Below are 26,869 nucleotides of genomic sequence, written 5' to 3' on the forward strand. Positions count from 1 at the left end.
TTCTGTATGTGTCAGAAATGTGGCACTGTGAGGCGAGAGAAATATTCGTAATAACTTGCCTCTAAAATGCCATACACGACGTTTGCAATTCGATAGAGTCAAGATTTATTTCAAAATGAGGATTTCAGTTTGAACTTTTTCCATTGATGTGCTCCTTGCTCTATTTTCACTGGATTAACGGTTTCATAGATTACCCACAATGCTGTGTGAATACCTGCTGAGAGTGGAGCAGTGGAGTCTTTAGCCCGTGCTTCATCTCTACCTGCTTCATAGACAGCGATGCGGCGGCGCTTTAGTGCTTTAGCCAGTCCAGCTCTCGTCATCGTGTAGATCTAGCCGAGCTGAGTCTCAGCTGCGTCGTATAGCTGCACTGCATTCTGGGACACCGAGTCCAGCGTTTCCTCCAACGTCTCTTCTACTTCGACGCTGGATTCCTCGTTAATATGATGTCGAATGTCTCTGGAAAGTGAAAAAGTGAGTGAGGAAAAACAAGGAGCTAACACTGAAACTGAACATTATCTGTTATGTTTAAGACTGTTGTAATTGTTTTCTATTAATTGCGCTAGCAATAAAAAAAAAAAAAAAAAGCACTCCTGTGACATCACTGCAGCGCACAACCTCTAACTTCTAACAGGAATTACAAAAATACAGCACAGACCAACAAACTAACACCAGACTCGCCAACATCTTGAGAAATACTCAGATATAAACATATTTAATGTGTTTCAGGGTGGAGTTTTCCTTTAAACACAGATTCATGATGTCTTCATTGGTGCCAGTTTTGAAATGAAAGAACTGTGACACTCAGTTACATCAAAGTTATTATTATTATTATTATTATTATTATTATTATTGTTACAGCTGTAATTTTCCATCAGATTATTCCTCCCAAGCTGCTTGCTGTTCACACACACACCCACACACACACACACACACACACACTGAAGATGATGTGACCCATTGGTGAGCTGTACAAGCCGTGATTATAGAAACAGATACAAGGCCTGTGAAGTTTGTCATTTTTATACAAATTATTATGACACAAAAATATGCAGGACAACAGACCAAAATTAGAGAAACTCCCATTTCAAATGGAGACAATATGAATGCAAGAAAAATACTGAGATTTAAAAGAATTTTAAATAAAAAAGGAGACATTTTCACCTCCGAGCCGCTGGGTGTCGCTGTGACTCCCGCTGACTGAGTCGCAGGCAGTAGAACAAATGGTCTCAGTGGGTGAGTGTTTCAATGTTTCAGCACAAAAACCTCTCATTGTTTCACATTTCATTTATTTATTAAGCGGTGTTGCATTTCTGGTGAGATTTAAATACCTTTTGTAAAACTTTACAGCAGGAATAATGACTAAATATGCACTCGCGCGCGCTGTTTCCAAGAAACGCTAGCACGTATACACACTTCCGTAAATACTTCGATAGTGTTAATTAAATAGGGGAAAAAAGGTGTTTGAATAGCAAACATATGGGTGTAAGATACTCCCTAAACTCAGTATCTATTTAATAAAACTGTGAGTACAAATATGAATATTTTGCTGTAAGAAAAACTCGCGTTATTAAAGTTTTAACAGGGTTTGTGCGTCGTCGCTTGAAAATGGCCGCTGCGTCGTTTCCATGGTAACGGATCAGTCCACTAGAAAGGAAAGTGTAGGGGGGGGGCGGACGGACGAACGTACTACGAGCTGTCTGTGATGGAGAATATTTTATTCACACAGTGCCTAATATCTAAATAAATACCACGTACATATATATAAATATACACTCGTTTATGTAATAAATAATTAATAAAGTTAAAGTAAATATTTAACTAAAATAAACCTCCCCCTATCCTATTACCTGTTAAGTGCAGTCATTCAAACTCATTTATCCAAACTTTTTTCTTTCTTCCAAATTTTATTTATTGAATTTTCCCTCCAGAGCTGTGTAAACAAACAAATCTGATCTTTTTCAAACGCTGTCCTAGACTCTGACGTGTCTGACAGAAGACCAGGTGCACCACAATAATAATTACACACAATAATAATTACATTTTCTCCTTCACATTATAATCCTAAACAAACAGAGAGAGAGAGAGCTGTTCTGCTCATGCAAAATGAATCCTCACTGGTTTTAGCTGATGATGAGAGATGAGTGTTTTCTGTGTAGTGGAAGTGCTGTGTCTCCTCCTGGTCGCTGCGTTATGGGGAGCCACCAACCCCTTCCTCAGGAAAGGAACCGAGGGCATCGAGCACGTTAGGCGAGGAGACAAGATCTCCCAGTTCCTGGCTGAAGTCAAGTTTCTGTTCCTCAACGTCAAGGTAGAACGTTTCCACATCACTCTCAGCTTCTCATATAAATACAGAAGCAATAAAAGCTTTACACCCTGTACAGTGCACGATATGTCCTTATATAAAGAGCCAAGTGCTCGCCATAGGGTATGAAATAATGGCTTTGATGCTTTACGTAGTCCAGGGATTCAAAAGTTTGGTTTCTCAGATTTGGGAAGAACATAATCTTAAAAATAATGAAATATGTAATGCAAGAAAATGTGAAAGCTCATAACTGGGGATGTGTTGCTAATCAAAGGCAATGGCTGTCTGCACACTGAATGAAAACCAGACCACAAAGATCTAGCAAAATATATGCAGTATGTATTATTTTAAACTTGCATAGTGAAAAAAGTGCAAAGATCAGTCACATGGGGACGTGTTGCTAATAAAAATGATATAGTAGTAATAAAATGAGTTTTTAATCCAATCTCTACATACTAATATCAAGAATTTTAACTGTCATCTTATCACACAATGCTTAGACTGAATGACGTGTAATGACTCTGCTCTCTGTGCAGTATCTGGTGCCGTTTCTGCTGAACCAGAGCGGCTCCGTGGTCTTCTACCTCACCCTCGCTACAACAGGTCACTTACACATCGTACATTTTTAAACTCAGATCATCACTGTGTCAAGGTGTAAAAAAGATGGATCCATGCGGTCCACCTTTAAATGTGGCCAAAATACAGAGCTTAAAAGACAGATTCGAGGGTTTAAAAGACAGATTCATGAGTTTAAGAGATTCATGAGTTAAGAAGACAGATTCATGGGTTTAAAAGACAGATTCAGGAGTTTAAGAGATTCATGAGTTAAGAAGACAGATTCATGGGTTTAAAAGACAGATTGATGAGTTAAGAAGACAGATTTATGAGTTAAGAAGACAGATTTATGAGTTTAAGTGATTCATGAGTTAAGAAGACAGATTGATGAGTTTAAAAGACAGATTGATGAGTTTAAAAGATAGATTCATGAGTTTAAAAGACAGATTCATGAGTTTAAAAGATAGATTTATGGGTTTAAAAGACAGATTCATGAGTTTAAAAGATAGATTTATGGGTTTAAAAGACAGATTCATGAGTTTAAAAGATAGATTTATGGGTTTAAAAGATTTATGAGTTTAGAAGACAGATTGATGAGTTTAAACGACACATTCGTGAGATTAAAAGACAGATTAATGATAATGACTGATCATCAACATGGGAAATGATTCTTGTGTGTGATGTGGAAGAGACTTTACGGATTCACACTGTGTTGGATGTTGCAGATTTGTCTCTGGCCGTGCCGACGGTCAACTCGCTCAGCCTCGTGTTCACGATGTTCTCTGGGAAACTGCTCGGGGAGGAATTTGGAGGAAAAAGTGGGTCTGAGCGTTTACATTTTTTTTGTATTATTACCTGTCTCAATATCATGCTTCGTTTCTGTTTTTCCTTTCTGACTCAGTTCACATTCAAACAGGCTTTACTGATAAGACCACGATGAATTACAGTGTTGCAGAAGCGTATAAATCTGAATGAAGTCATGAACCAATTCAGTAACATTTCAAAGGTTTTTTGAGAACATGTATTAACACACACTCGTCCACATGCTCCTCCTTTCTCCACTCGCCCGGGGAATGACAATAAAGCACATAATATTTCAAAATATTTGATTTATTACCTTCCTATTGGGTGTTACTTACCCGAGTACTCCATCTTTGTATGATGACAGTAGACTGTTTGGTAGCTAGCACAATTTAAACATTCCTCCTCTCTCTCTCTCTCTCTCTCTCTCTCTCTCTCTCTCTCTCTCTCAGGTGCGGTGTTGGGGATGGTGCTCATTACAGCTGGTGTGACGCTGTGTGTGTTGAGCTCTGTCTCAGAATCCGACAGTGCAGGAGTCCACACCACTCCATCAATCTAGACCAGAACCATCTTTATGTCATGGTGAACATCAGTACTTTGCGTAGGACATGTTCCCGGATCGATATTCCTTTTTAACCGGTCGTTGCCGTGGGATGTGATGTCATCATCGTTTACCTCACACTTCTCCAGTTGTAAATATGTGAAAAATTTCAAGGCAGTAGATATTACCATGACCACATCTTTCTTTTTTAAAATATGTATTTATGTAAGTTATTTCTTACTACCCTAATAATAATAATAATTATAACAATTACGACTCAGTGTTATTGCCTAACTTTACTAAATATTGAACAAGATCCTTGATTTCTTTAAAAAAAATAAGATTGAAGCTGCACCTTCCTCATCACTCCTTTAAGCGAGGGCTCGTGCCATTTGTATTGACTGCTGTTAAGACGACTTAGATGTTTGGTGTGATGCCTTGCTGAGCTAATGTTAGCTAGCTGTGCGTACAGACTATTAACAGTCCTAGCATTCATACGACTTAAATGGACGACTGCAGCTGAATCCAGTGTAACTTTTCCTGCCTTGGAGGATACACTGGATCTCTGTGATTGGTTAAAGTCACAGTTGAGCCAGGATCATGTCCTAGTTGAACAAATCACATCCATCTGTGTGTTATAAATGGATTTCCACTGATGGCTATTTATTTAGTTTTTTTTATTGCAATACTGAACATAGCTAGTCAGTGACAGTTTTGTTTTTTTGGGTTTTTTTTTGTGAACTTTGGCTAGGACATGAAAATGAAGCTCCAGATCATGCCAATGTGATCAGATTTACTGTCTCCTCTTCCAAAACACACACCCACACACACACACATCAGTGTGGTGAAATGAAACTGGGCTAGAGAACAAAGAGTTTAAGATTTATGTCAGTGTATGTAAGAAGATCCAGCTTTCGAACTGATTCCCACCTGGACTGGTTTTACTCCCCACAGGTACAATGGCACAAAGACTCACTTCTGCTCCTTTTTCAGCAGGATGACACTACATTGTTTTGTTTTGTGGGTTTTTTTTTTTTTTTGCTTTTTGATCAGTTACACAACGTTTCTGGTAAACCTCAGGAAACAAAATGAACAAATGGTTGACCTGGCTCATGCTGGTAAAATTAACTAGAACCATTTTTTTATTCCCGAAACTACCTGAGTGTAAATACACAGCTGGAGTGTCATTATGTGATATGTGATATGTAAGGAATAAAACAAGCTGCTATAGTACAATAAATAAACGACAGGGTGGTGTGATGAAGTGGCGTTACCACCTGAAGTTGATTATTTTCCTATAACAGCATGTCACCGCAAATACCAACGATTACTTTTTTTTTTTTAGTTATTAAAGAATGATAAACAGCCTCACTTTCTTCTCCGAATGTTGTGGGTCATGTTACTGAGAAACCGTGAACAATCAGAATCGAGAATCGTAAAAACTCTTATATCTGGTTACTGTAAATAGTGTTCTATAAATGTGTAATAGAGGTTTTTTTTATTAATTAGAATAATTCACTGAAATACCTGCCATGTTATGAGTGATATTATTATTCACACGTTAAAGCAAACTGGATTTTTCTTCATCGTTTTCGACGGTTTATTGTTAATACTATATAACCTGAATATTAGTACACATGAAATAAGAAAACATAAAAATTTCACATTTATCTATAGGTCCAAGAAAATGTAATCACAATTTTTCTAAATTTGTTTGGGAATCCCATGAAAATCCGTACACACAAGCACGAGTTCACATGAACCCCTTACTCTCACTCTCACAGCTACGTAGCTTTAATGTTACTGTCACTGCAGTTACAGAATAAGAAGCTGGGGAATGTAAAGGGTTAAACTCAGACTGCGAGTGTTTCAGTTTCACGCTGCAGACTTTCACAGCTATTCAAGGCTCAAGATGAAGCAGATTCAGAACAATTTACACAAGTATTAAAATATTCCACTCTTTGCTCCAGACTTCACGTAAACAGGATCTCCTGAACATTAACTACTGAATTATCGTAAAACTAACACAAAAACCGCACTAATACCGTGAACCGTGAACATCAGGCTTAAAGTCAGTGCAGTGTGCTGTTAGGGGTGAACGATGAGCATCACTCTCAGTATTACAGATTTTAAAGGGTCAATTCAGCAACTTTGATGGCCATGAAAAATATTAACTGGTTTTGCAGGTCAACAAACATCATTATTGAAAACTCTTAGTGGTAAAATGGCTGTTTTTTTTGGGGTTTTTTTTTATGACGGCAAAAGGATTTTACACGCAAACTTCATAACTTTCTGGAGCCAGAGCAACATTTTTTAAAAATTGGATTTATTTAATATAATTTTTAAGTGTCAAAAACTTTCTCTTAAAGCCAGTAATTTTGTAGATGACTATTCTAATCAATTTGGGTGTCAGTTTTGTTGTTCAACAGCTATCTACAGCTTTTTGTTTTTTTTTTTTGGATACATCAGTGTTACAAACTCTGACCAAATTTTTACATATTTGGTCAAATAAAATGAATTTGAAAAAAAAAAAAAACTGTTTATGCAAAAAAAAAATTGGTTTGTATTTATTTCAAATATTTTGGGCAGTCACTAATTTTTGCCACATTTTTGAGAGAAAATATTTTTATTAAAATAAGTTCCTATTTTGTTAGACAAAAAAAGGTAATTTCTCTACAATTATTTTTGCACATTCTCTTAAAGGGTGCCAATAGTTTTGGAGTTGACTATTCTAATCAAATATCCATTATTTAAAATAATTTTTGGGGTGTCGGTAATTTTGCCAGGTTTCTGACAGAAGTGGTTCTTATAAGAGCGGTTGAGTTAGAGAAAAGGTAAATCGTTTATTTATCTACAATTATTTTTGCGCATTCTCTTAGAGGGTGCCAATAATTTTGGAGCTCACGTTAGTCTAATCAGATACCCAGATCAACGTTTTTCGCTCATATTTCGTAAGTGACGGTGAATATTTAAAGGTGGTGTGATACTTTTTTGTCTCCTTTATATGTGATGCTGACTTCATCGCGCACCGTATCGGCTAACAGCGTCTCATTAGCGTCTATTATCACATGACGGGGGTCAAAGACATTCACAGGCGAATAACTTCACGATCCGTAAAGTCTACATGACGTAGCTGTAAGAGAACAGTCTGGAGATTGTATTACGGACATGTTACGTATTAGGAACAGTCTGGAGAACGTCGCTCAGGACATGATTAAGGTTAGAGCTAGACTTTACACACTATGGGGGTATTTATTTACGGTTGTATCTGATATATATACTTTCTATCTGGGTCATTCTCTCTGCTGTGAGGATGAGGAGGGAGGACGGGTGTGGTCCTGCGTCTCCGGCTCGTCAGCTTCCTGAGGACGTCCATCCTGAAATGAAACACACACACACACACACACACACACACACACACACACAGTGCAAAGTACACAGTGAAATAACAAACCATGTCAGTACAGGTGACTAAATTCCTGAAGGTCTATGAAAAAGTTGATGAGTAATACAAGCATGTTTATACTTTAACATTTCTGCTAAAGCAAAATTAATAAATAAATAAATTCTTTATTAACTGAACGAGTGTGGGGTTTTTTTTTTCCTACTCAGCAAATGAGTCTACATTGTTTTAAAGGTGCAGTTTGTAATTTTTCAAAGTGTTCCTTAAACTGGAAAAAACAAATCTGTGAGTCATAATATATTTGTGCAGTTCATCTCTTTAGTTTCTCTGTTTTGGTCTTCTGTTTAAATTTTTATTTTGGGCTGAAAATGAACTCTGCCCCCCTCCGCCCAGGCGGAACAAATCACTCCTCTTTTTTCTCCTTTAAAGGAAACGCATAAAACAATATTGGTTTCAGAAGTGAGGGTGGAGCAACATTCGGGAGAGGGGGGTGTCAGCGAGTGCCGAGGTTTTCCTTACAAATGCAGCAAATAATAATAAAAATAATAATAATAATAATAATAATAATAAATACACATTGCCCCTTTAAATTTGTTTTCATTTTTAAAAAGCTTCCAGTTTGCATTCAGTCAGTGCTTCATGTATCGTGTTTTTATTTTGATATTTTATTTGAATAGTAATGTTTTGCTTTAGTTTTGGTTTTAGTTCATTTAAACTGAAAGTTTTTTGTTTTTCGTTCTCAGATTGCTTCTTCAGTGGACCACACACATGAAAGCTGTTCTCTCTGACCATGACTCCAACATGATCTGCTGCTTTGACCATTTTGGAAAGTTGGCAATGTCATAATCTAGTAATCTGCCTCTATAAATAAATAATTCAACTTTAATCCTTTTGTACCATTAACTTGATTGAGGGAGTCTCTGAATGTCGCAGCCGTGTTTGCTGCGCTTTTACCCTCACTACTCCTGACGAGCCTCTGGGCTTACATTAGTGGCTCTTTAACCCGGCAATAGCCACGGTATCTATTAATTAAATTATTCTTAATCTTATCATTTGGTCACAGCGTGCATTTCCTTCACTTTTTTCCGTTTTTGTTTGTTTGTTGTCATTTTTTTCTTCTAGTTCTTTCTTCCAGGCAGGTGCTGGAGGTGTCTACATCACATTATACTTATACACTATTGCACTGAAAAGTGGGGTGGTGATGTGGGCAAAGGATATTGATATTGTTAATTTTAAAAGATAAATAAATAAAATATTCTCATACAGCTCTTACTTTCTGCCATATCCACTGATATAGTTCATCCAAGTAGAGCTCAAATGACAAACAGTACGTTGTCATACAGCTTTTTTTTTACATGAACTGGGCGTGGCTCAAAGCGTTTTAAAGTTAATACAAGTTCAAATTCACTCTAATTTTAAGGAAAATAATTTACATCATCTTTTTTATTTATTTCAACTTCATGATTAATATTTATTTACTTTTACTTGTTTTTTTTTAATTCAATTTTTAATTCAATATTTTTGTATGCAATTGCATTTTCCATTTATGAAAATGCTTTTACATATATCACCGTCTCCATGTTCCTCCTCTGATTATCATTTTTCCTCCTTGACCTCCTCAAATCAGTTTGACACAAAAAGATTTGCTAGTTTATTTTCAGCCGTTCTGTAATTACTGCATTTGTCTCCACCCACTTTATCATCTTGGCCTCTTTCCTGTTCCAGGTCTTCGCTGAGTATGTCCTCATCCTGCGCTTCCGTCTCCCCGTTCGGAGAAGAGCTCCGTCTCGGTAACGAGGTCTCTCCATCAGACGGCCCGTACTCCTTCACAGTGTGCTCTCTGTCGCTAGGAGACGGACTGGAGTGTGCAGATGAGGTCATGTGCTCATCAGGTGCTCCTGTCTGAGTGAGCCAGAGGACAAGTCGTCAACGAGGTTAATTAGAGCAGAAGATTGTGCTCTATAATGAATGTCTCTCTCTCTCTCTCTCTCTCTCACACACACACACACACACACACAAACACACACACAAACACACACACACACACACACACACACCTGATGCATGTGATTTGTTGTTTCTGGTTGGCTCTCATCAAGTTCCTCGTCCTGAACGACTTCAGCAACTCTCTGGAAAAGAAAACAATGACATGATCTGAGAAAAACTATAAATCAGCTCATACAGTGAGGTTTCTCACGCATAATCTGCCAGTCTGTGAAAACAATTTTCAGCAATAAATAAATGTGTTTTGGGTTGTATTTGTAATTACCATAGTTAAACTTTTTTTTTTTTTTTTTTTTTTTAGAAATTCACTAACATTTATTTACCACCATGTTTTAGGTATAGAACGAGGCCACAGCTCATATAGTGAGGACAACCATGAGCTGTTTTTAATTTATAATTATTTTCTCTAGTAAGAAACAGAAATGTAAAATAATATAATTTTATTATAATCTAATACAAGTTGTAATTTTATAGCCTTCTAATTACTGAAAGCGGTACAAATGATAATTCTGTTAAAACTGGACCTTGTAAGTGACAACAGCTGATTCAGTACCATGGACAGTAGCCAGTTTCCCCAAGTAAACAAACAAATAAATAAATAAATAAATTTACTGAACCTTTGCATGTGAAAGTTCAATGATATTATCAATGACACCTCAATGATAATCAAGTTGATATAACAAAGCAAAATAACACTAGTTTGAGTTATTTTATACCTGAGATGTAAACACGTGTGTAAACCGATATGACTGAAGGGAAGGTACTAAATTTGCAGAGGTTTGTTTATACTGTTTGAAGGCTTAATAAAGCTAGTGTTTTATTTCATTTTTCTAAATTTGTTACCCTATGTCAAAATACTGAAAACATTTCTTGAAATTATGACTGTTACAGGTGCAAGGTTGGTTTTATATTAATGTTTGTAGCAAAAACACGTCTGATGCCAACTGCATTTAACCAGGGTTTAGTTTTATTCATCTTATAAACACAACACACTCATGTCTATGCTCATATTTTCCATTTATTTTTTGTTTACTACGCATGTAATGCTGTTTTGTTTCAGCAAATGACACATACAAATTAAGTAAATCATGGCATCAGCCTTTTGGACATTAATTAGGGCTATGAGTGGAGACTGGAGTGACAGGAAGAGCTGATGGATGTCGGGTGAGAGTGAGTGAAGATGAGAGTTCTCACCTGATCTACAGGAAGCTCCACAGCCGTGCTCTCATCCTCAGCCACCTCCTCAGCTCCTCGCACCTCCTCTCTCCTCCTCACTACGCCCTTAAACACACTCGCATTGCCTGCAGGAGACACGCACAAGATTCTTATTTCTTTTAAAACCCACAGCACATACGCAGCTCTCTTTATTACAAAGATCTATTATTAAGAAACGTTACTGAATTAGTTTCCTTTGGGACTGTATTTCTGGAACAAGGCATGGCTTCTCGGTCTGTTAGTTCCTAGGAAGAAGGCGTGGCCACATCTCTGAGGATCTGTCCTGGCAACATAAGACTTCAATTCTGGTTAGGAAGGCGCAACAGCGTCTTTACTTCCTGAGGAGAGTGACGAAAGTCCATCTGTCTCCCCAGATATTAACATGTTTCTATCGCTGCAGCATTGAGAGCATCCTGACCGATTCCGTCACAGTGAGGTATTCCAGCTCCATAATGTCTGAAAGGAACGCCCTGCAGGTGGTGCTGAAAACCGCCCAACACATCACTGGTGCCCAACTCCCAGCCACTGAACATCTTCACCAGAGTAGATGTCTGTGTAGAGCACACAACATCATCAGGGGCTCCTCCCATCCCAGTCCCAACATCATCCCATCCCAGTCCCAGACTGTTCAACCTCCTTCCTTCCTGGAGGAGATACAGGAGCATCTGCACCAGAACCAGCAGGCTCAGGACCAGCTTCTTCCTCACAACCATCACCGTGCAGCTACACCATTAGGCCACTGATGTTTTTACTGCCTGTAATCATCCTGTAATGCAGCTCTATTCTATACTGTATATTCTGTATTATCTCTATATCACTGTAGATTGATGGTATATATCCTAGACCATATATATCTGTATATTATCTGTTTATACATTGTATATTATCCATAGATAATCTGGGTACTGTTGTATATACAATGTACATATCTCTTACATATATTTATAACTAATACTTGCATATATTCTATATATTTTTTTTAATACCTATTAGAGTTTCTCTATAATAACGTAGTGTAATTTACCCTTTATACTGTTGTAAATAGCTGCTGCACATATTCACTGCCCATAGCCTTATTATTTATTTACTGTATATATATTTACATATTCAACCTGCACTTTGTTTGCACAATGCTACTAACGCTACTTCTGGTAGATAAAGTGCATTTCGTTGGTGAATACCTGTACTGTGCAATGACAAAGTTATCAAAGTTACAAAGTTAAACTATTTATCTATCCATCTATCCATCCATCCATCCATCTATCCATATCAGTCCCAGTGAAAGAGGCGTGGCCTTTGTACCCATCAGTCACAATGAAAGATACATTTTGTTTTCAGATTAAAATAAAACTGTTCTCTAAATTAAAAAATGTCTAAATTACATAAGTAGGCTACTCTTAGGCTGCTTTAAATACATGTTGTATACATCAAATTATCACTCACGTATCGAGAATAGAGAGTGGTGACTAAACCTCAATCTTTTGCAACCAGGGACCCCCTTAAGTGAAAATTTTAATTTTATGAACACAATCTAAATGTTTAAATATTAAGATCATTATTTAAATATGTACAATACACAGTCCTGAACCTCCTCTCCATGCTCTTACCTGCGTTTCTGGCCGCAGCTCTGTGTGGGGGTCTGTGTTTGCGCACTCGGACGGGTTTGGCGTAGAATATGGAGCTCTCCTCTCTTTCCCCTCTTCCTTCTCTCCTCCTCTGCAGCGGCTGAGAAAGATTCGCTCCTTCCGGCTCGGCCTCGTCTCCCGTGGACTTCACGCGCCTGCCGTCCCTCTGAGACACACAGTATTCGGTTAAACGCTAAACACTTAACAGTCACTGCACAAATGTTTGGGCTTTTAAATAAGATGAATGAGTTCAAAAATGTAGAATAAGGTGCAAAAATCACATCCTAGCTCACATCCTAGAGACACATGAGATCCATCTTACCTCAGGTGAGTGAAGGAGGGCGGAGTCACTGTTGCTGTCTTGAGGAAACTTCCTGTTCTGTGAGACATCGTGAAAATAAACAGGATTAGATCTACATCACTCAGTGCAGCTACAAATGTAATCCTGAGAAGGTGATGCTTTACCTCTGACCTCCTGTGCAGGCCACGATCTGCAACGTAATGTCTAAAGAACGGACAAAACAAATCAAAATCCGTCAACCGTTTTACAAACCACCACCACCATCATCATCATCTTCTTCCTCCTCCTCCTCTTCCTCACCTGTCTGCACTGCCTCCTGGTGCTTTGTTCAGCAGCAGCTCCACGTAAGGAAGTTTCTTGAAGCGCTCGGCACCGACGGCTACATAACACTGGCCGCTCTCCAGCTCCTCCGCCGAGGTCACCGTCACGCCGTCGAGGGTGCACAGCCTGAGAGGTCAAAGGTCACACGAAAGCTAAAACAAACCCCAAACAACTGTAGACCGGAGTCTGCACGGGGCACACGCGTAGGTGTGTGTTTACCTGCGAACGGCGCCCGTGCGCAGCATGGCTTTCTCCGAGACCAGGCTGAGAATCTGCTCCAAATTTTTCAACAGACTCCGAGGAATGATGAAGCGCATGGCAGGACTGAGGACGTCTCCATTCCTGAACACGCTGCACAGAGATGGGGTGTGTGTCAGCATGCGGGAATACCGGGAGGAGTGGACGTAATATAAGCACGAGGGAGTGTGTGTGTGTGTGTGTGTGTGTGTGTTTGTGTGAGAGAGAGATTCAAAATGATATGATTTATAACAATTCCATTTTAATTTAATTATATTTCCGGTTGCAAAAAATGTGTTTAAAATTCTTTCAAAACACTTTTTAAAAATTTAGTAGGAATAAATATAATATTATTCTTAGTAGTAATTATTTTTATATATATTCCTATTGAATTTTTCATTGAGTCCCAAAGAGCTTTATGTATAAATGATTAAACACAGTATTTATTATGATAATAATTATATTAGCAGTAATTATTATTTATTAATGAATAATAACTTTAGATACAATGCCCTTCAGAACTACTGGCACCCTTCAAAAAAAAGATTTTATAAAATAAACATTGCACAATCACGCAAATTCTCCCAACAATTGCTCTAACAAAGAAATTATTACTCTACAATAGTACATATAACAATAGTATTTTCTCTTGAAAATATATATAACAAAATATGTTGCAGAAATTGCTGACAGCCCTGAGGACTAAACTAAATATAAATATAGTGCTGGATCAGCGATGCTTCGGAGCGATGGGATATTTCAGCCCAAAACATGGCTTCCTCTGCCAGGAGGTCCAGACTTGGCCACTGATGGAGCTTTCTACGAGACGATGAACCAATACTTACTTCCAAATCGCAGAAGCTAAACCCTGTGGTCTGGAATGAAGAGACATATTCATATGCACAATCCTAAGAATAAAAAGGAGCTTAAAATTCTTCTACAACCTTGTTAGATATTACAGGAAGAGACTCCTGTTATTCAAAATATTAACTGTGAGGATGCTGAAATTTTGGCTAAAACAATTGCACTAATTTAAAAAAATTTTGTTTGGAAAAAAAAAGTCTATTTTTCCTTTATGTCTGAGCACAAATTAAATAATATATATAAGGGTGCCAATAATTCTGGAGGGCACTGTATATGAAAATAATCATAAAGTATAGGATAAAAGACTCAGGAAGCCCCTTTACACTCTGTACACCCATATTGCGTGTGTGTGTGTGTGTGTGTGTGTGTGTGTGTGTGTGTGTGAGAGAGAGAGAGAGAGAGAGAGCTGTGTTACTCACTGTATAATGCAGGGCAGAGTTATAACCTTCCTCCATTTTGCGGACACGTTGGGTCTGCTGAGTCCTTTAGCCTGCGGAGGGCAACACAAAGGTGTAAAGCAGACCGGAAACCTGGAACGCATCACGAATCACAGACAAAAGACGTCTCGCCACGCGTCTAACGCTCGCCTAACACCCAGCTCCTATCGCATGTGCCTTCAAATCAATCAGTACTACAAAAGACAATCTTGTCACTGTGGCTGCAGGATTCCTGTGAATGAAACACAACACCTCGTTTCAGCTCTGACGCTGATTAAATAGAGCTGCATGGATAATGAACGTCTGTACTAGCAGAGTGGTTATTTAAATAATTCAAAATAATTAATACCCATCATACCCCATAGTACAGAATATTGTCTTTTCACTCTACTGCCTCTGCTGGTATTAAATTCTGAATCATGGATCACAGACGAGGAAAAAGTTCATTAATTCAGTACATAACCTTCTTTTACAATGTGTCTGAATTCTGAATTAAGCCCCATTTTTAACAGTTGTTCTGAACTGCACATTTATTAGTCTATTTACGGTAGGCATGTTACTCCAGGCGTTACAGGAAGGTACACTTGGTGCAACCACTGAAAAGGCCAAAGCTACACTAGTTAAAAACAAACAAACAAAAAAAAACATTATTATATCGCATGTGATCGGACAAATTCACTTTACACATTGCAATATAACAACTTAAGGATGTGTGTAGAGAATTATATTTTCCAGAAGAAATAAAAATCTGTAGTAACAACTCTGGATTTGCAAGCAATCCAGCCTTGAGCTACGGCATCACAAACACGACAAACTCTAAACTACACTAAAACATTAGCACAGTAAAAAAATAAATAAATAAATAAAAATAATAATAATAATAATAAAATCTAAAGCTACACTAGCTAAAAATGAGCATTCTCGTAGCAGCAGTGATGAGACATTTTAACTTTACAGCTTTCTACATTGTTATATAATGAACTGAAGCAACACAAACAGGACAAAAACTAAACTAGACTACAGAAACCTTAAAGCATTTGTTATTTTGATAGAGTACTTGGAAAAGTGCACTAATATCATCATTTGATTTATTTTTACTTCCCCAGAGAGATTGCTCACATATTTCTGGGAAATAAACTTATCTGATTTTCTGCTGCTCCACATAGCTTGGTCATTACTCCTGACTATTTACAGCTACTCCAGATGAAAGGTATTTTTGCATGAAATGCAGCAATCAAGCACAGCATTTTGGGCAAAGTAAACGGTGATAATCAGTTTAAAAAATGTACCACAATATTCAGAATAAGCGCTTGGTTAAAATCGTCCCTTTCCCTGTGTTTCATTTGGCAGCATACTTACTAAGTAAGCAGCTTTTTTAAAAAAAAAAAAAAGAAAGAAAGAAAGAAAGAAAACCTGACCCATTGAGAAGAAAGCATAATTACAGTTGATATTTAAGGATCCATATTTTGGACATATTTGAAGAGATATGAGAGATTCACGTCAAAATTGTTGTTATAAAAGTGCAATAATCTTTTAAAGATGTAATTACATAATTTCAAAAAAAAAAAAACAATTCTGAGATTGAGTGGCATTTTGAGCTAACGCAGTTAAAGTTACAAGAAAATGTACAAATATAAAGCCTTTTGATATGTTTTAATAAATTAAGATACATTACAATCGCTATCGCATGGACAAATATCACCGCAGCCTGATATTTTGCTCCGTATCACGCAGCTGTCCTTGAACTCGAACTCCTATCGAGTGTTTTAGTTTGATTGAAACCCGGATACGTTACAGCTCCGACATGCCCGGACAAGTTTAATACTCTGATATCACTGTGTCCATCCGACTGTTAGACAGGACAATAATGACGCGTTCTTTCTTTCTTTCCACCACACCCACACACACACAGATAATCAGAGTCACAGCAACACAACAACAGAAAGTATGAAGCACAGCTGAATATACAGTTCTATAAAAATACATCAGCAAGGTGAGTTCCTCAGTAACGTGACAAGTTGCATACTTCTGTCTTATTAACTGCAAAAAGAGATGCAGGTGACTGTTTATGTTGGCTATAACGTAACTGAGATCAGGAACGATCATTAAATGTAACTATAAATGAATAAAAAGTCTGATGTGTTGTTTTTTTTAGTAAATAAATACATTTTTTAATAAATTGCTGTGGTGTAAGAGGAATAAAACACTATGTGACATGCTGATATAGGAAAATAATCAACTTCAGGATGCTAACTGTGACTCTGCTTCATCACACCGCAGTTCTGCACTACAGCTACGAGGCTAATCATAGCTACTAAGTAATGGAAGTCTATTTCACCCATCAGACTCAAGATCTTTTCCATTAATACAGGCCCCAATCTTCACACACGTGCTTCAGACAGCTACGGATCTGATTTTAAACGTAGGTTTTAATCAGTTAAATAAAACTTAATTCATAAAAATGTAAAATTAATTGGAGTAATAAGCTAGATAAATAAATCAAAGCAAAATTTAATTAATTAATTAAATTAAAAATAAAACAAACAAAACTGTGTATTAGTCTTAAACTTTAAAAAAAAAGTTTTGAATAAATACATTAAAAATAAAGAAATGTAGCTAAGAAATAAGGTTTACAGAAAAAAATGGTGCATTAATATTAAATAATTAGTATAAACAAATTAGATAAATAAATAAACTAAATAAATTGAATAAAAATAATAATTAATATAAAATGAAATTATTTAAATGAATTAGTTAAATGAAATAAATTAAATAAGCACAACAGAAAGAAAGACACAAAGAAAGAAAAAGAAAACCTGAGACTGATTTGGCAAAGAAACCTTAATAGTGACACAGATAAACATACATGGAATAGACTTTTATCCAACAATGGGAGGTATATAAAGGAAGCAAGAGGTAAATTTACCCAGTATAAGGTTTTACACATGTATTATTACATTTCACAGTACATGATTAATTTATAAAATGGGTAGTTTGAGCAAAAATAAACACTGGAATGTTACCGGGAAACTGGCATGTATATTCATGCTCTCTGGCAGTGTACAAAGAGTCAGCCGCTTTGGGAAATTGTGTTCAAATATCTTGATGGCTGGATATGACCTTCCACTTTCACGAGCGGAACGTCTTTTAGGAAATAAAACTAAGATTAAAAACAACAACTTCTACCTGGTTACTGTTGCTATAATCACAGCAGTACAACAGATACTTAGAATCCTGGAAAGATACCCAACCTCCTACACTTCAGCACGCCTCATATGAAAAAACATCTTTGGGATTTATAATCAGTAAATCAGTCCCGGTGAAGTACAAATAATCTTACCTGACACTTAAGTACAGTAGCAAAGCACAAAACACTTTCAAATAATTTTCTAGTTTAAAAAAGGGTTTCCTGTTTATATCCCAGACGAGAAATCAGCTTTAGTGAACAGCGATCGTGTTTTAAGGCGTATTTTAATGCGCACTTGCTGCGTATAAATATCATGTAGTTATAATAACACACACTCACCTGCATGGCGTCTCCGGTTCGAGCCACTGGAGTTCTCTTCATCCCCAGACTCAGATAACTGTGAGAAAGCGATAAAAAGCAGAGAAACAGATTAACCCTCATGCAGAAACACCCCCCACGCCGGTGCAGTAATGTTTGGAGAAAAGGGCTCCTTTACAGCCTGGTTTCTGTGACTCCTGACGACTTGTTTGCACAAAGTCGGTTTGCCCTTTGACTTTATCGCCAAAACGTGAATTCTGGGAATAATGCGGAGCTGTAAAGTCGCGACATCCTGCTGGTCAGCGGTGGCACATATTTGGCAGCGTGAGAAGGACAGGAGTGTACCATGGATTGATGAAGAATCATCACAAAAACTAAATTAAAATCATAAAGCTTTATAAGATGTAGCTTTTACCATAAATATACTCCAAAGTCTTTATATCCACGCTCCAAACCACACTGGTAAGCTATGTAACCTTATTTAATTGACCAATTTTTAGTAAAATAGCATCAAGTTTAAGAACTTCATTATCATCCGCATCACCTCCAAGCCTTTCCAGCTTCCAACTTTGGCCTTCACTGGATCATAATCTCACCTGGATTTCATACATTTGTACCTAAGACAGTCCTGTGATCGTCCCAGAACTCTTATTCAACACATCTAATATCTCACATCGCATATAAATCTTATCTGCAACACACTCAGTACTGTTTGTCTTTACTCTTCTACACCTGTATACGCTAACGATTTATAATCCCACTAATCTGACGTCACCCAGAAGACGACGGGTTCCATCTTGAGTCTTAAGCTTTCTTTGTCGTTTCGTGTCGTCTCCGCTGTCCCCTCCGGGTCGCTCATTAGGGATCTAATCTACATCCAGAAGCTGCTTTGTGACAACGTCCAGTTTTAAAATCAAACTGAATGGAAAGACACTGAAAACTAGGAGGCGGATTGATCCCAAACTGCACTGCACTTCTGATTGTCTAAGATGTCTGAGATGATATGGACGTCTCCTGTAGCGTTCCAGCTTTCAGCTACTCGCTGAGGTTTAGTACGTTACACTCGGAGTGAAATTTCTGAGACTTGCATTAGTAGCTACATTATCTTCGTAACTCTGGTGCAAAACTATTCGGCTATAAGGGAAAAGAGTAAACGTAAATTTTGTTATTTTTATTACACTAGTCCTTCAAAACACGTGTTGCACTGGTGTCCGTTGTATTTATGAAGTCCATGCAGTTAAATGCCACTACATCAGTTATTAGTAAATAATTGGGGATAGGACAATCTGATAAATTCATGCTACGATTAATCGTACAACGTAGTTTCACGGTTTCTGAAACATCATGGCAACGTTTTCCAACTGAAGAGGGTTCATAATTTAAAAATAATTGTAATAATACAAAAAAAACTGAAAAGTAGCATGCTTTAAGTAACAGGTTTTGAGATTTATTACAAAACCTCTGCTTAAGGTAAAGTCTCAAGGACCCATGCATCATGGATTATGAAGGAAATTTTATATTATATTATATATATATATATATATATATATATATATATATATATATATATATATATATATATATATATATATTATATAATTTGCTTAGAGAACCTACTAGAATATTGTTGAAAAAAATTAAAAGAGTTGCGATATTTTTAAAATAATCACAATGGAGTTAAACTTCTAAAACTGTAAAAAAGTAGGTATCGTATTTCTGATTATCACGATACATCGCGATACAGATATATCATCCCATCCCTATTCCCGAATAAGGAGTATATTTGTTATTTTCATATTTATTCCCCCACACTCACTCGAGCTTCTTGAACCTCTCGAATCCGGCAGCCACGTACTGCGCCCCCTGCTGGAGGTGCTCCAGATCGGGTATGCGGTGCCCGTGGCGTGGCGTGTACAGCGTACGCACGGCCAGCGGGGCTCCGATGCTGAGAGTGACGTCGTTCAGGAAAGACTCCATAGTGGCGACCTGCCTCTGGTTCACGATAAACCTCCTCCCTGGATCACACGGAGAGGAACACAATGTTTTAACATTTTTAATTATAAACTCAGGAAACACGTCATGGAAGTAGCGCTAGAGTCTGTTACGCTCAACGTTAATCATTATACAGGAAGCAGAAAAGGGCAGACCTGAGAAGAAGGGATCTCCATTCTTGTACACCACCACGCTCTTCACTGGAGGCAGGAGGGCAGTTACTCCACTGGAGGCCATCACGCCTGACCCGGGCAAAATCTGATTTCCCACTATAACTAACACACACACACACACACACACACACACATACACACTTTCTGAGCCCACACACAACCATCATCCATAGACTTCAGGAGATTTCTACACTATACATTAGTGCATTCTCACACACTCGTCCTCTTTCACACACACACACTCTTCCTCTCTCTCTCTCTCTCTCTCTCTCTCTCACACACACACACACACACACACACACACACACACACTCTCTCTCATACTTACAGAATATCAGTTCATCCACAGAAGCCTTACAACCTCTAGCATCAGACTGAATATATCTCCTTTCCTACAGCGTCCTGCGCTCCTCACCAGCTCAAGCGTTTAGCGTTTAGTGTCTATCCCACACACACACACACACACACACACACACACACACACACTGGAGTGTTTCCTGGTTGCTATGGCAGCATTGCCAGCGATCACTGGTAACAACAAAAGAGGGGGAGAAGGAAGGAGAGAGAGAGAGAGAGAGAGAGAGAGGGAGAGAGAGAGAGAGAGAGAGAGACGTACAGAAGTACAAAAGGTTCAGCGCACATAAATCTAGCGACCTTTCCTAATGACCCCTCACTTCGCCGTACTAAAGACAACACGCATTATTTCATAGAACGTAAACAAAAATGTGACTTTTCACATTTTGTGGGCCGCACACACTGTGTACATGACATACAGCCGTAAATCTGTAGGACTGAGCGTGTGCACAAAGCTGTAGGCTCTCATCAGGGAGCACACACTGCACATTTTATTCAAAAATAATCCCTCTAATGGATGACTAAAATTCTCAACAGACATCAAGTGTGTACAAAATAAATAGCATTTATTAAAGATTAAACAAAAATAAACAGGCACAGCGTCACGGCTCGATATAAAATCGCCTTTAAGTTCTTTATATCCTGCTTTCTTCAACGCTTTTTTTCCGTTTCCAGCAGAAATAAGAAGGTGACAGGAGAATATACTGAAGAAGGTCAATGTCCAATTAAACCTTCACTTGTGAAGCCACTAAACACTCAAGTGTCCACTTTTTCAGCATTTCCAGGTCCTTTGTCGCTACGACGTTTCCATCTTCTGCTTCAGGGTCAGATACTAAAATAAAAAAAAAAAGAAGACACACAAGGACAATATGATGCACATCCACACACAGCAGTGTAACATGATTTTTTTTAAAAAGAAAAAAAAAGAAGTGCACGGTATATTAATGCAACTTATACCACAACGCTGCTGAATTCTGGATTCTGATTGGTCAGGAGGTGTTGATTAATTTTCTACAACAGCAGCTCAGACATCAGTGCAGATCACAGGGTAACAATAATGCTTTTATCGTTTCTATAGTAACAACTCGATCACAGGGACGTGTACGGCAGACGCTCCACATAAACGGATTAAAAAAAAACGTGAGATTGTGGATATGGTGAAGTTTTCCTTAAGGAGACGTTTATTTAACATTTATGGAAGGAGTCTCCAGTGTCAGCGCTTTGTAATAGTCAGAGGTAAAGCTGTAACTTTAGGTTTTCTGCTAACATGACAAGTTTTTTTGTCTTATTAACTTCAAGAGAGAGAAAAAAAGAGAGGCTGATGAAAGAGTGACTGTTTATAGCCACTATAATGTAAGTGAGCAACGTTCAGGTTCAATAATATCATTTCATAAACACTGGTGCACTGACCAGAAATCAAAGGAGACTAGAACTGTTCACATTCCCGACAAGACAGAGATTATTATTATTATTTATTATTAGTAGTAGTAGTAGTAGTATACTTTTGGTGATTTTTAAATACTTTAGTGATATACGGGAGAGTCTGAATTAGCGTGAAACATATCTCTTTCATAAAAAATTCACTACAGGTGCACTGGAGGTGGAAAGTTCCAGATATTTGCATTGAACTGTTGATGTTTAAGTGCGAGTACTTAACTAGACCCTGATTCCTCAATACCGAAACATTTAGAGCAGAGTAATATTCTATCACGCAACACTTTAGTACATTTAAACAATCTAAAATATCATAAGAATAATAAAATTTAATCTCCACTGCGTACTTTCTTCCTGCTGGCGACGGCCTGTTGGATCCACAGCAGCTCCATGGCCAGAGTGTTTCTGTGCTGCTTCAGAGCCTCAGGAGTGTGTGCTACATCTTTCAGCAGAGTGCGCATCGGGGGAGCTGCCAGAGACAACACACACACACACACACAAGTTTATTCCTATACTAGTGTACTATTAAATAAGTGTACATTTCACACACGTGCTATTACGTAGGTATACTAGTATAGCGGTAGTGTGTACTGCATAGTGTGCATGTATAGTAGCATTATGTATAGTGTGCATGTATACTACAGAGTATACTATTAGTGTGCAGCTGTGCAAGTGTGCTAGCGTGCAAATATGCAACAGTAAAAGTGTGCAAGTGTACAAGAAGTGTATGCAAATGTGGACTGGTGTAGTAGTATACTAGCAGGCAAGTGCAGGGGTATTACAATATGCGAGCATGCTAGTAAACAAGTGTGCAAGCATGTTAGTGTACTAATCTGTAAGTATGCAACTGTACTAGTATTCTAGCATGTGCTAGGATTACAAGAAGTGTGCTAGTATGCAAGTGTCTTAAGATGCAAGCAGTGTGCTAGTATACAAGTATCCAAAGATGTGAGTAATGTCTTAGTATACAAGAAGTGTGCTAGTACACAAGTATCCAAAGATGCAAGTAATGTCTTAGTATGCAAGTAGTGTGCTAGTAGGCAAGAAGTGTGCTAGTATGCAAGAAGTGTGCTAGTATGCAAGAAGTGTGCTAGTATGCAAGAAGTGTGCTAGAAGGCAAGAAGTGTGATAGTAGGCAAGAAGTGTGCTAGTATGCAAGTGGTGTGCTAGTTTGCAAGTAGTGTGCTAGTAGGCAAGAAGTTTGCTAGTATGCAAGTAGTGTGCTAGTAGGCAAGAAGTGTGCTAGTATGCAAGAAGTGTGCTAGTATGCAAGAAGTGTGCTAGAAGGCAAGAAGTGTGATAGTAGGCAAGAAGTGTGCTAGTATGCAAGAAGTGTGCTAGAAGGCAAGAAGTGTGATAGTAGGCAAGAAGTGTGCTAGTATGCAAGTAGTGTGCTAGTAGGCAAGAAGTTTGCTAGTAGGCAAGAAGTGTGCTAGTAGGCAAGAAGTGTGCTAGTATGCAAGTAGTGTGCTAGTATGCAAGTAGTGTGCTAGTAGGCAAGAAGTGTGCTAGTAGGCAAGTAGTGTGCTAGTAGGCAAGAAGTGTGCTAGTATGCAACTAGTGTGCTAGTAGGCAAGAAGTGTGCTAGTATGCAAGTAGTGTGCTAGTAGGCAAGAAGTGTGCTAGTAGGCTAGTAGTGTGCTAGTAGGCAAGAAGTGTGCTAGTATGCAAGTAGTGTGCTAGTAGGCAAGAAGTGTGCTAGTAAGCATGTAGTGTGCTAGTATGCAAGTAGTGTGCTAGTAGGCAAGAAGTGTGCTAGTAGGCTAGTAGTGTGCTAATAGGCAAGAAGTGTGCTAGTAGGCAAGAAGTGTGCTAGTAGGCTAGTAGTGTGCTAGTAGGCTAGTAGTGTGCTAGTAGGCAAGAAGTGTGCTAGTATACGGGTATCCAAAAGACGCGAGTAATGTCTTAGTATACAAGAAGTATGCTAGTATAGCAAGTATTATGATGGCATGCAAGCAGTGTGCTAGTATGGAAGTAGGGTGCTAGTATGTAAGTAGGGTGCTAGTATGTAAGTAGGGTGCTAGTATGCAAGTGTTCTAAGATGCAAGTAGTGTGTAAGTAAGTAAGCATGCTAATATAGCAAGTAGTATGATGGCATGCAAGTGTTAGTGTGCAAGTGTTCTAGTATGCAAGCCTGCTAGTCTGTAAGTATGCAACGGTGAAGCTGTGTTAGTATGCAGAGGTCCTAGGATATAAATAATGGGCTAGTATACATAATGTACACTAGTATACACAGTGTGCGCTAATATAGCAAGGAGGGTGCTAGTATGCATGCAGCTGTGCAAATATGCTAGTATGTCAATGTCTTAGTAACGTAAGTAGTGTGCTAGTATACAAGATATGTGCTTGTACAGCTAGGAGGATGCTAGTCTGTATGCATCTGTGCACCACAAAGCGTGTTTAGTGGTAGTATACTTGCTAATGTACAAGTATGCAAGTGTGAAAGAGAGTGCTGGTGTACGATCACTAACACTCACCATGCTGCAGTATGCTGTCGCTCATGTGCAGAACCAGAGCAGCCGTTTCAGCCGCATTGTCGCTCCCTACTCCCTCTCGCTCTGTATCGCCCCCCGGTGGTGTGCCGGTGTCCATCTCCGGGCCACAGATCGGTTCTTCATCCCTCTCAGGAACCAGGACCTCTGAGTGAAGGCAAGGTGTTTCATCCTGCACCTTCGCTTCCTCCACTACCTCAGGACATTCCTGGGTCTGGATCTTTGGCCGAGGATATCTGAAAAAGGCGCTGTCCGTGTCCTGATGAGATAAATGAGACAAAAATCAGAAATACTCCCATGTGTGATTAATCTTTGCACTTTATTTACTTTAGTCGTTTTAATTCCACTAGTATTAAAAGCTTCTTCTTTCAGGCCGTCAGACTCCTCAATACAGATATGTCCTCTTCTCAGATCCCTTAAGACTCCAAAAAGTCTCTCCACTGATACTCCGCACACTGCACATATATTTCTCATTTCTATTATCTTATTTCTTACGATTTCTGATTTTTAATTTAGTATTTAAATGTACAGTCTATAGAGGAGTAGGCCAGGCTTTCATCTCACTGCGAGTTATATACTGTATATAACTGCATACATGATAAATAAAAATCTTGAAAAAGAGATTGCACTGAGGACAAGATCACGTCTGAGGCAGAAAAAGGTAACAAACACTAAAAGAAGAAACTTGTGGAAAATTTCTGAAGTGTTAAGAAGCCAAATTATGATTGTATGATGCTAAACTGGTAGCTATAACCTTTCCTTATTTATTCAGACATCAATCATGTCTTGATTAATCAGGCCACATACGGGTTAAGGGGGAAATTGTCCATCCATCCATCCATCCATTCTCTGTACCGCTTACACTCTGGGCACAACGTGGGGGACACCCTGGACGGGGTGCCTACCCATCGCATGGCACAATCACACACTACGGACAATTTGGAAATGCCAATCAGCCTACAATGCATGTCTTTGGACTGGAGAAGGAAACTGGAGTACCCGGAGGAAACCCCTGAAGCACAGGGAAAACACAAAAGCTCCGCACACACAGTTCGGAGGCAGGAATCGAACCCTTAACCCCGGAGGTGTGAGGCAACAGTGTTAACTACTAAACCATTGATTGTGCCCCCCCTAGGGGAAATTGTGTACATTTAATTTTTGGCCACTTCGGTGTACACACTGCAGAACAAGCTCCGCCCCCTTTTTTTTTTTTTTTTTTCCTTAAATGGCAACTCAGAAACGGTTCCTTCCTGATGCTGAAATGATGTGTAATGATGTGTAATGAGCTTTACAGCATCAGTGAAGTGAGGTCTGGGTATGAGCTGTCCTCTCCAGCTCAGGTGCTCCACACCTCCCTCCAGCTCTCTCACTGTGTCCTCATATTCAGCCTGAACACACTTCACTTCTCTCCTCATCAGATATCCGCGACACCGCGCCTGAAACACACAAAGCATCATTCATCAGAATTAAGATGCAAACCGGAAGTCAACACTCTAGCTAATCTGCTTGGCCAAACTAGCTAGCTACATTATGAAGGAACAGAGTTAAACCATACCTAGTTAGTAAACTAATGAATTAAACCATTTTACCTCACGCTATAAACATACCTGGAAGTATATCATATTATTTATCCATTCTTGTCTACCCATTATCATTTATCCTTAAAACATCACTAAGTTTTTGAACGCGCTGTTGTTATAAGCGATTTCCCAGGCTCGATCCCAAATAGCGCCCTATTCGACATAAAGTGTACTACTATGTAGCCTACTGCATAGTCACTGTATACCCTAGATAGTGCGCTTGTGTAGGCGGGTTGTGCATTTGAGATTCGACGTTACGTAGCAACAAAAACCGTTCGTTTCTTCGCTTTGTGCAACTGTCGAACTGATCTTGTAGATTTTGCGCCCCCTTGAGGATCGGAGAGAAAGCGCTACTCGCGTCATAAAACCAGTTCATTTGCTCAAACTATGGATTTATTTTTTATATTAAACATGTATAAGATAATAAATTTTTATAAATCAAACACTTTTAACAGTTTAACACGTTAACATCACTGTTAATGTGATTGTTTGCAATGCAAGGTGCTAAAATAGCTAAAATATCTGCAGGATAATTTGTGCCAAAATTAATTTTTTTTTTTTTCTATTTAAGTTTCATATTAACTCTTTCAATTTACTATTTTCACTCATTTTTTATTACTGTTTTTTTTTTTATTTCAATTTTAGTTAGCTAGCATAAGGTGACAAATGTCTGACACGACCAACGCTAGCTAGCTAGCATGCGCTTACCTGACAAGAGTTCTGAGAGGAT

The 26,869-nt window shown here is 38.4% G+C and overlaps 3 protein-coding genes across 4 annotated transcripts; 1 reads left to right on the forward strand and 2 right to left on the reverse strand.

Annotated features, from left to right (window-relative positions):
• Window positions 1-452: 452 nt before the first annotated feature.
• Window positions 453-4,472, forward strand: tmem234 (transmembrane protein 234). The gene is made up of 5 exons (XM_026939080.3): window positions 453-1,236; window positions 2,160-2,311; window positions 2,842-2,908; window positions 3,586-3,678; window positions 4,114-4,472. The coding sequence occupies exons 1-5, from the start codon at window positions 1,224-1,226 to the stop codon at window positions 4,218-4,220; spliced, it is 432 nt and encodes a 143-aa protein (XP_026794881.2). The 5' UTR covers window positions 453-1,223; the 3' UTR covers window positions 4,221-4,472.
• A 756-nt stretch (window positions 4,473-5,228) lies between these two features.
• Window positions 5,229-21,006, reverse strand: dcdc2b (doublecortin domain containing 2B). 2 transcript variants are annotated; one of them, XM_053232629.1, is made up of 14 exons: window positions 20,608-21,006; window positions 20,262-20,381; window positions 19,931-20,129; window positions 18,136-18,193; window positions 14,592-14,662; window positions 13,291-13,422; window positions 13,051-13,197; window positions 12,915-12,954; window positions 12,772-12,828; window positions 12,432-12,615; window positions 10,804-10,910; window positions 9,663-9,734; window positions 9,301-9,507; window positions 5,229-7,579 (listed from the first exon to the last, which is right to left on the reverse strand). In XM_053232629.1, exons 2-14 carry the CDS (start codon window positions 20,341-20,343, stop codon window positions 7,496-7,498), a joined length of 1,440 nt encoding a protein of 479 aa, XP_053088604.1. In that variant the 5' UTR covers window positions 20,344-20,381; window positions 20,608-21,006; the 3' UTR covers window positions 5,229-7,495. The 2 variants fall into 2 exon arrangements, with proteins under 2 accessions (XP_053088604.1, XP_053088603.1); XM_053232628.1 differs by having other exon boundaries at window positions 20,262-21,006.
• A 176-nt stretch (window positions 21,007-21,182) lies between these two features.
• On the reverse strand, window positions 21,183-26,354 carry iqcc (IQ motif containing C). The gene is made up of 5 exons (XM_026939422.3): window positions 26,167-26,354; window positions 25,852-25,995; window positions 24,545-24,818; window positions 22,415-22,536; window positions 21,183-21,465 (listed from the first exon to the last, which is right to left on the reverse strand). The coding sequence occupies exons 1-5, from the start codon at window positions 26,212-26,214 to the stop codon at window positions 21,430-21,432; spliced, it is 624 nt and encodes a 207-aa protein (XP_026795223.3). The 5' UTR covers window positions 26,215-26,354; the 3' UTR covers window positions 21,183-21,429.
• Window positions 26,355-26,869: the final 515 nt, after the last annotated feature.

This window comes from Pangasianodon hypophthalmus, chromosome 3, assembly GCF_027358585.1.
Source record: "Pangasianodon hypophthalmus isolate fPanHyp1 chromosome 3, fPanHyp1.pri, whole genome shotgun sequence".
NCBI classification, from domain to species: domain Eukaryota; kingdom Metazoa; phylum Chordata; class Actinopteri; order Siluriformes; family Pangasiidae; genus Pangasianodon; species Pangasianodon hypophthalmus.

What these genes read in the sequence shown, in the direction of transcription:
- tmem234 (XM_026939080.3), top strand. An exon ending in TTCTGTTCCTCAACGTCAAG is followed by an intron (nt 2,312 to 2,841) that starts GTAGAACGTTTC and finishes CTCTCTGTGCAG; the next exon opens with TATCTGGTGCCGTTTCTGCT. An exon ending in GGAGGAATTTGGAGGAAAAA is followed by an intron (nt 3,679 to 4,113) that starts GTGGGTCTGAGC and finishes TCTCTCTCTCAG; the next exon opens with GTGCGGTGTTGGGGATGGTG.
- iqcc (XM_026939422.3), bottom strand. Translation starts at nt 26,214, where the DNA reads ATGATAATGGGTAGACAAGAATGGATAAATAATATGATATACTTCCAG. An exon ending in GACCTCACTTCACTGATGCT is followed by an intron (nt 24,819 to 25,851) that starts GTAAAGCTCATT and finishes TTATCTCATCAG; the next exon opens with GACACGGACAGCGCCTTTTT. An exon ending in CGACAGCATACTGCAGCATG is followed by an intron (nt 22,537 to 24,544) that starts GTGAGTGTTAGT and finishes TGTCTCTGGCAG; the next exon opens with CTCCCCCGATGCGCACTCTG.
- dcdc2b (XM_053232629.1), bottom strand. Translation starts at nt 20,343, where the DNA reads ATGGCCTCCAGTGGAGTAACTGCCCTCCTGCCTCCAGTGAAGAGCGTG. An exon ending in GAACCGGAGACGCCATGCAG is followed by an intron (nt 14,663 to 18,135) that starts GTGAGTGTGTGT and finishes TGCCCTCCGCAG; the next exon opens with GCTAAAGGACTCAGCAGACC. An exon ending in CCCTCCTTCACTCACCTGAG is followed by an intron (nt 12,616 to 12,771) that starts GTAAGATGGATC and finishes TGTGTGTCTCAG; the next exon opens with AGGGACGGCAGGCGCGTGAA.